Source organism: Aplysia californica, unplaced genomic scaffold (genome assembly GCF_000002075.1).
Source record: "Aplysia californica isolate F4 #8 unplaced genomic scaffold, AplCal3.0 scaffold00475, whole genome shotgun sequence".
NCBI lineage: Eukaryota > Metazoa > Mollusca > Gastropoda > Aplysiida > Aplysiidae > Aplysia > Aplysia californica.
Genome location: NW_004797745.1, coordinates 440,557 through 449,888, shown reverse-complemented (window position 1 = coordinate 449,888; position 9,332 = coordinate 440,557). Strand labels below are relative to the sequence as shown.

The following is a 9,332-nucleotide window of genomic DNA, read 5'->3' as shown; positions in this document are numbered from 1 at the left end:
GGTCGCAACTGCCTAATGAGCGCCAAGGGATGGATGTCGACAGAGAAGTCCAAATGGGGAATCCGGCTTACTCTCCTCACCTCTCTAGCCTCAACAGCATAAAGTCTGCTTCGACTATCAAGGCACCCCAGAAATAGCAGTTCACAAAAGAGTGACAAACGTACAAAAGACGTGGAGGAGAAAATGACGATAGTAAGGATGGAAAAAGAAAAAGCTGCAGTTCTCCCAATATTGTTCCGGCACAGTTCACAGTATATAAGCATGGCATTGATAAATCAGCCCATTAAATTCTGCTGTACATAAGAATATGTTAATATCCCTCCTTTGGGAATGGCCTAAAGACAAGTTCAGTCGGTAGCACTGCCCTCGGGGGAGGAGGAGGGGCTCTTCGACCTCTCTTTGCCGTCCCGTCTTCCTTCTCTGTCTCTCGCTCCTGGCTCTTTTTCTCCCTGTCTCTGTCTGTCCCTATAGTTGCCGTTGCTGCTATTGAAAAAGGGAGAAAGACAGACAAGAGGTGTGTGTGTGTGTGTGTGTGTGTGTGTGTGTGTGTGTGTGTGTGTGTGAGAGAGAGAGAGAGAGAGAGAGAGAGAGAGAGAGAGAGTTACTATGACTTGTACTGACACGACTCCTGTGTAGAACTCTGTTCACGATGGGGCTTGTATTTCAATGGTGGGGAAAAAATAAAACAGAGACCGATTTCTTCGGTAAATCGGAGCTTTACTTCGTAATAATTCTCTCTGGAAAATGTTGACTAAGCATAAAATACTAGCATCTGTGGTATAATGGTTAGGATCTTCGCGTTGCACTCAGAGGACACGAGTCGGTGATTGGCGGGTGCTCTGGTGTGGTTTTACTCCTTTTTTCCTATCAACAAACATCTATCGTCCTCATCTCTTCTCCTTTTTGCGTTTATTACGTTACTCTCTTGTAACATCTCTAATCTTCGACGTACATATGGCTTAATTGTGTTGCAAGTGCTGTAAAATGCTTACTAAAACAAGATTGCATGAGCTGGATTCTCGAGTGTGCATCTCCCTGCTTGATTCTCAGTTCAGCCCAGTTCAGAAAGAGGCTAAAACAGTGTTTAGACATGGATGGATTATGCCTCTATAAATAAATCATTTATGGCTAAGGTAAAGTTTCAACTCAACTTGAGGTGCAGACGGGTGGATGGAGGGCGCTACTTGTAGATCTCAATTCTTTTCTTTCTCTATGCTGTTTTTCTCTTTCATCCGGGGGTGGGGGTGGGGGACTATGTATATCACTGAGATTCAATCATACTATACTATAAATAGAGTTCAGTTCAGCTTCAGATGTCTTAATTGTGGGTGGTTGGCGGGTGCTCCGGTGTGGTTTGCTTGTTCTTTCCTTTAAAAAAATATATCGTCTGTATCTCCCCTCCTTCTTTTTTTATGTTTGTTACTCTCTTGTAACACCTCTAATCTTCGGCACTTATATGACCTTATTGTGTTGCAAGTGCAGAAAAACTCTTACTAAAACTAAAGATGTCTTTTCCTGGGGCCGAACAATGGCTTTCTACTCCACTTCCTGCATCTCCACTACATGTATTAGGTTTTAATTTCTTTTTTCGCATTTTGTCATCCAATCGAAAGGACAGCACAATCGATATTCCCTTCTGCGGCCGTTTACATGCCTCTTGTATTTTGTGTGTTTGTATTTCCAACGAAACCTATTTTGACAGTTTTAGTCATAGTACAGATTTTACGGCACTCGCAACTGCTTAAGGACATATGAGCGCCATCCATTTTGACCTTGCGGCATTTTTTTTTTCAACATGACTTGAACAGAACAGAAACTATTTACCGTCTACCTAAAAGAGGAAACCATTTTTTATGAAATAAATTTTGATTGAATGCGGTAAATTGTTCAAAATTTAAACCTTTTAGTAGTTTTAATTTGTCTTCACTGCACAGACCCCCCCCCCAAAAAAAAAACAAAAAAAAAAAAAAAAAAAAAAAAAAAATTAAATTAAAAAAATAAAATTCGCTTCCGAAACTAAGTTTTATTTTTATCTTCCTTTATCAGTGAATTTGAAATTTTATCTGATTTACAGTATTCATTCCTTTATTTGGGTCACGAGTCAGAAATGACAAAAGGACCGGCGAAATCAAAATATAATTTTCCTCTGAGCAACAGTCATGACGGGCACTTATTGATATCGTAAACGAAGGAATGCTCTCTTGGCGATCTTCTTATTGAAAAGCTATCGAACTTTCTCTTTCCACCCCCTCTCTATCTGTCTGTCTGTCTGTCTGTCTGTCTGTCTGTCTGTCTGTCTGTCTGTCTGTCTGTCTGTCTGTCTGTCTGTCTGTCTGTCTGTCTGTCTCTCTCTCTCTCTCTCTCTCTCTCTCTCTCTCTCTCTCTCTCTCTCTCTCTCCCCACCTCCTCCCTCCTTTACACACGCGCTCACATATTCATCTTTTCGCTCATTCTGTTTCACTGTTTCGGTTCCTCTCAAACACACACTCACACTCACACACACTCACTCACTCACACACACACATATTCTTTCTCTCTTTCTCTCTCTCTCTCTCTCATGCACCCCCCCCCCCCACTCACACACTCGACATATACATGTACACACTTACGCACACACTCGCACACGTGCAGGCATAAACCCTCCCCCACAAACGCAGACGTGCAGGCACAAACCCTCACACACAAACGCACCAGAAATCGCAACACACATGACAGCGAGCAGCAGCAGAACACCAAGAAAAAACAGAAGTGAGATGGTGGGGTTTTGGGGGGTATTTATTTATTTTTTTGTGTTTGGGGGGGGAGGGGTGCTGACGGGGATAAACTTATAGCACTACTCCCCCACTCCCAACCCCCAATCATATTGACTACTCTCTATGTTATTATGAGCCTAGCCTCAGATGTACGTCAGAGGGGGCTCTCGTGGCCCAGAGGTTAAGGTGTTTGCCTCTGATTCAAAGGTCCATGGTTCAAATCCATGTAGTGACGAACAAATGTTTTTCTCTAGAATTGTCCCATTTCACCTCCGTTCCCGCTCTCTAGCATTTTTCTGTCGTCTGCTGTCGTGTCCACTTTCTGCCCTCACCCCCTCACCCCCACTCCCTCGCCTCCTTTGAGCTCCTGACTCTTTCTGCAACTTTAATACTGCTACTCGCTGGCTCCTTCTTACTGCTGTCTTTCAGCCTCACCCCTGATCTTCTGGTAGGAAAGATCTACACCGAGCCTTCTCAGACTATGGTGAAAAGTCTCGGAGGTCCCGTGTGCATGTTGCGCACGTTAAAGATCCCTTGGTGGTCTAAAATCGGCAAGAGTAGACTTCGGCCGCCACCCCGGCAAAATTCAATATTTCCTACCAACTGAAAACGTTTAATGTGTCCTGCTCGCTCATATGACCTTATACAGTTGCGAGCGTCGTAAAACACTTAACAAAGAAAAAAAATGTGGGTCAGACGATGTTTGGTAATTATTGATTTTTTTTATTAGCTATGTTGACTTTTCTGACTGAATATCGTTAGAAAGTGGGACTGTGCAATAAGAAAGCTTATTTCTAGTCGCCGCTAGTAAGGCAGAAAAGACCGGCCCTTTATCCTAGGAAGAATACCTTCAAATATTACGCCTCAATTTCGAAAAAAATGTATATTACCTGGCTGAGAAATCCAATTATAGAGTCGTTATTGCTCTGCAATAGTGGGACGGTGTCACGGTGCGTTTTAGCCATGCCTGGAAGAAAATATAGGTTAATTGCTCTTTGTGTGTGTGTGTGTGTGTGTGTTTGTGTGCACGCGTGTGTGTGTGTGCGTGTGTGTGCGTGTGCGCCCGTGTGTGTGTGTGTGTGTGTAATGTGTGTGTGTGTGTGTGTGTGTATGTGTGTGTGTGTGTGTGTGTGTGCGCGCGTGTGCGTGTTTGTATAATGAAACGCCCAACCAATGTGCCAGAGTTTGGACAATACGGACTATTAATCTTATCTTATGGTATCTTTTTTCTATCGAACCGGTCTCGATAACGACTCTTTTTGATATTAGTACCAAGACTAAATGGTCAAACCAACTGGCGTGGGTGGTTGGTAGGTGATCTCGTGTGGCTTGCTCCTTCTTTCCTATCAAACATCTTTCGTCCTGATCTCTCCTCAGCCTCAGCTCGGTCCGACGTTGTGTCTTTGGGAAAGCCACTTTACACGAATTTCCCATTTGGCTCGGTCTTTTCGGAGACGGACGTTAAACTAGGAGGCCCCGCCTCTTAAATAACCAAATAGTGTTGATAGGGGCGTTAAACCCATACCATTTCACCATTTAAAAAAATCTCTCCTCCCATTTCTGTGTTTGTTACTCTCTTGTAGCACTTATAATCTTCGGCACACAGAGATGTTGAAAATAACTGCTAAGCTCCCACGGCTTCCCACTTTTTATCCATGTCAGGTCAGTTTATTCTTTAATCATAACCGACTGCTGCACCCCCCTCCCAGCCTAAGAAAAAAAAAGACACCCCCCCCCCCCACAAAACAACAACGAAACAACAGCAACCCAGAAACAAACAAACCTCAAAGCAAACAGACGAACAAATGAAAAAACAACAACCAGCCGAAACAACAACAAACAATACAAAGCAACAAAACGTAATCTTTTCCCATGGACGTCTGTGCGTTTTTATGGTATGTAATGTGTTTGTGTGTGTGTGTGTGTGTGTGTGTGTGTGTGTGTGTGTGTGTGTGTGTGTGTGTGTGTGTGTGTTTGTTTATGTGTGTGTGTGTGTGATTTTTTCCGGGGATTTGGGGGAGGGGTGTGTGAAGGGGAGGCATTGTCATGCTCTCAAACCCTACCAGTAAGCACGTCCTTAAAAACATAACCTGGTTTCTTCACGCCGATCGATCAAGTTGTCTCGTCTTTGTCTAGAGTTGAGAGCAATGCCTTTAGTGTCGGTGATCAAGGTCAGTTCGATCATTCGGACGTGTTGAGCCTTTGTCAAGCCTGATCAATCTATGTTTCTCGCTCCCCCCTCTCTCTTTCTGCTCTCTGTGTCTGTCTGTCTGTCTGTCTGTCTGTTTGTGTTTATATGTATGTATGCATGTATGTATGTATGTGTGTGTGTGTGTGTGCGTTCGTGAGTGCGTGCATGTGTGTGTGTGTGTATTTGCGCGGGCATGCGTGCGTCTGCTCACGTGTGTGTGTATGTGTGTGTCTGTCTGTACATAAGTACAAAAGTTATCTTATGACACACTATTGTGATATTGCACAGTGTGAGCAGAGACCTAGCAGGCAATGTTAACATTGCTGGGTCTCTGGTGCGAGGGTTGGTGGTAGGAGAGCGTCACTAGCTGGAGTAGGTCCTATTTCTATTCTAGAGAAGCACCACAAAGGTCAACTAGAGCAATAAAAGAGTAATTTCTTTTCCTCTTTTTTTCTGTCTGTCTTACTCTTTTATTGCTCTAGTTGACCTTTGTGGTGCTTCTCTTTACTCGAACGAATGAAAACTCACTTTGGGTCTGCTAAGTGCAATCCTTTGTTACCATATCACATTATGTTTTCGTCTCATTTTATTATGGTGTTACACCGTCCAATGTTATCTTATCACAACATGTTTTGATCGAGGGGGCTCTCGTGGCCGAGAGGTTAAGGTGTTGGCCTCTCATTCAAAGGTCCCGGGTTCGAATCCGGGTAGCGACCAAAAATATTTTCTTCTCTAAAATTGTCTCCTTTCACCTTCTTTCCTGCTCTCTAGCAATGTTCTGTTGTCTGCTTTCATTTCCACTTTCTGCCCCCCACCCCCTCACCTCCTTTGCTCCCTCCTCTGGGCTCCTGACTCTTTTTGCAGCCTTTCTACTGTTACTCCTTGGCTCCTCCTTACTGCTGTCTTTCTGCCACACCCCTGATCTTCTTGTAGGAAAGATCTACACCTAGCCTTCTCTGACAAGGGCGAAAAATCTCGGAGGGCCCGTGTGCAAGTTGCGCACGTTAAAGATCCCTTGGTGGTCTAAAATCGAAAAGAGTAGGGTTCGGCCGCCACTCGGGCAAAATTAAAAAATTTCCTACCAACTGAAAATATTAGGTGTGTCCCGCGCGCTCATATGACCTTATACAGTTGCGAGCGCTGTAAAACACTTTACAAAAACAAAACATGTTTTGATCTCATCACACCTTTTAAAAAATCTCATCACACTTTGTTTTATCTCATCAAATTATATTTCATCTCATCACATCACACATCATGCTTTTTTCTCATCTCAGCTTGTTTTATCTCATCAAATCGTATTTTACCCCATCATTTATTTTCACACCTTATTGCTTTATTTTCATCACATCTTGTTTTATCTCATCAAATCATATTTTATCTCATCAAATCATATTTTATCTCATCATCTAGTTTCACACCTAAGTTATCTTATCTCATCATGTTAGATCTCATCTTATTTTATTACATGTAGGTTATCTTATAACATTAAAAAAAAAGGAATTTCATCATCAAGTTTCACAGCTATGTTATCTCACCCAATGCTTCAAGCTCGGTCAGAAAAAGGTTAATCGTCATTGACTTTTCATAGCCCATACTTTTTATGTTTGTCTTACTCTCATTTGATTCTTCATTTTTCTTTCAGATAATATGGCTTAATGCAACTGTATGGCCATGACCTTTGCACTTTGTCCATCAGAACTAAACGGACGCTTTGTGGGAAAGGCAGATTCTCTAGCCTTGTCTTGCAGTAGTTCACAGTAAAAAAAAAAGCTCTTTTTATCAGTAAAGTTTCATACTTTTGACAACAAACAGACTGAGCCTGCGGAGACTACTTGTGATCTTCATGATTAAGAGCTAATCTTATTTAGTTTTTAGATCAATTTTGCCTATGAGACATCTCTTTGCTCTGTGGGAAAGTCTCTCTTCACCTTCACTGCTGAAAAATCTCTTGGCCAAGTTGAAAAATCTGTGTCGAAAATGAGATCCTTTTTAAAGTTCAGACTTCTACTGTGGAAGAACTTCCTCATCCAGAAGCGAAAGCCAATCTTGACCTGCTTTGAGATTGGGTTACCCACGCTCTTCTCCCTCATTCTGATGGTCCTGAGGTTGAGAGTTGATTCGACACCTCATTCTGATGTCACAACCTGGATTCCCTGTGACTACTCTTATATACCCAAGAACCTTCTGGGCAGGACGCTTGGCTACGCCCCACAGAACGAGGTCACTGACCGCATGATGGCACGGGTGACAGCGATGACCAAAGTTAAAACCCGTAAGTACAATTGTTGTATCTGTGTTTATGATCTAAATTGTGTTGAAAGGGATGTTGTAGAGTTACATTTAATAACTATCTTTCGCGCGTTCAGCTTGAGGACTTCTAAATAGAGTGGGAAAAATTGAGGTGAAAACCTGATTATCCTGATATATATGTATTCATATGTCCAATCACCTACGCCTGACATAGGGACCTCAATGTAAATACAGTCAAACCTGTGTAAGACGGCCACCCATTGTCAAGGAGAAAAGTGGCCGTTTAAGACAGGTGGCCGTCTTAGGCAGGACTGATCAAGATGAAGAAAACAAACCATTCCTGTCTGAAGTCCCAATCGAAAGTAGCCGCCTTGTTGTTGTTTTTGTTATTATTGATATGTATTTTGTTTGTTATTTTTATTTTGTTGCTGATTTTGCGCAAGGGTGACAATAAAATGAGAAATGTATCAGACGATGAAGACCCAGTGCCATCATAAAATAAACACATGGGTGGCTACCACTCAGAGAGTGAGCGGCGCTTCTGTCGCAAGTTCATGTTGACGTTCATTGTTCATTGTTACTTTGTTACAGACTGGGTAAACAGTGACCACTCATCTCACTTACGATTTGTGTATATGAGTTCTGGGCGGGGCTTATGGGTTATGAGGGATTGCACGCTAACCTCACCTGCAGCTGAAAATTGGTACCTGTTGGTCAACAGTGGGAGGGGCCTTCGCAACATGATCGGTTGGAGGGAGTACCTAACAACAACGACAAATGATTGGATTATGACGGCTCGCCCACAACGCCAGGGGCCAGTGCACAATTTATGACAAAACGTAATGGAGTCACTAAGGTGGCCGCCTAAGACAGGTGTTATTGCTTAGTGTGATAGGGGCTGTGTGTTCAAATAAGGTGGCCGCGGCCGCGTTGGACAGGTGTCCGTTTTACACAGTTAAATTATATAGAAAATACGTAAGGGGGGAAATGGAAAGTGGCCGTTTGTACAGGTAGCCATCTTATAGAGGTGGCCGTCAGGGCAGGTTCGACTGTAATAAATTATTGCATAGCACCCCTCATCCTTCCCCTTTCCAAACCCCCTCTACCATTCCATTCCCCAACCTGTGCCCCTCTTTTGCTGAACTACAGTTATAAGGGACACAGATTTTTGTACTGTACTATCTACATGTACTGTGAAAGCTGCTGGTGTCATGACCTTGATTTTATACCTCTTTCATAATGTGTAGCTTTTTTTGATCCGATGGAGAATTTTTCGAATGATTTGCATGCAGGGATCATACAACTGAAAATAGATAAAAGCAGGATATGGTATGGCAAATTAAAACTTGTTCTAAGGATCTGACTTGCTGTTCAAGTAGTTGGAAGTCTTAATTAAGGTCATTTTCTGCGAAGGATGGGGTTCTTATAGTATGTGCACTTGTGAAAATTGTTTTAAGTGGATGAAATTTCACTGTATTTAATTTTTCTAGTGTAATCTGGTTTTTTGGTCTTTGGCAATAATTTTGCTGTTTATCTGTTTCAAAGTAAACCAACCTTTTTGATTTGGTGGGCATGCCTGATTAAAAGAACCCTCTGTGTTTGAGTCATGTCTAGGAGAAAGGTGGTTGTCTCAGACAGTCTAGTTATAATGTTTTAAAAAATACAAGGGGGTAAGTGGGATTGTACAGGTTATTGGCTTAGACAGCTGATCAATAGAACAGGTGTGACTGTATTTAGTAGACTGGTTGTTCTCTGTATTTAGTAATATGTACCTTATAACGAATTGTGTTTGCTTTCTTCTGCAGAAGCATTTCCTTCAGAGGAGGCTTTCGTGGCAGCAGCGACCAATGCAAGCAGTGCGGTGAAACATGAGTTCCTTGGGGGTGCTGTGTTCCAGAACAGCTTCAGTCAGGTCAACAGAACAATGACACTGACGAAAAAAGTGGACTACAAGCTGCGGTTTAACTATTCCCCGGTTGACTCCTCTAGTACAGCGACGGGGATTAGGGGGGACTCGTCCTGGTCAACTCGGTTTATGTTTCCTGTCTACCAGATTGTGGGTCCAAGAGAGAAATCAAGCATTTGCAATTGGAACCCTGGTGAGTGCTGACTGGCTTTTTTTTCTATGTTGGATT

At 42.7% G+C, this 9,332-nt stretch overlaps 1 protein-coding gene across 1 annotated transcript in view; it reads left to right on the top strand.

Moving 5' to 3' along the window:
- The window catches only part of LOC101854271 (ATP-binding cassette sub-family A member 3), a 54,417-nt gene that overhangs the window by 8,327 nt on the left and 36,758 nt on the right, over positions 1–9,332 (top strand). Inside the window, exons 2-3 of the mRNA XM_005105526.3 lie at positions 6,590–7,219; positions 9,003–9,296. Coding sequence (XP_005105583.1) covers positions 6,925–7,219; positions 9,003–9,296 — 589 coding nt within the window. The 5' untranslated portion in view covers positions 6,590–6,924. The remainder of the gene's footprint in view (positions 1–6,589; positions 7,220–9,002; positions 9,297–9,332) is intronic.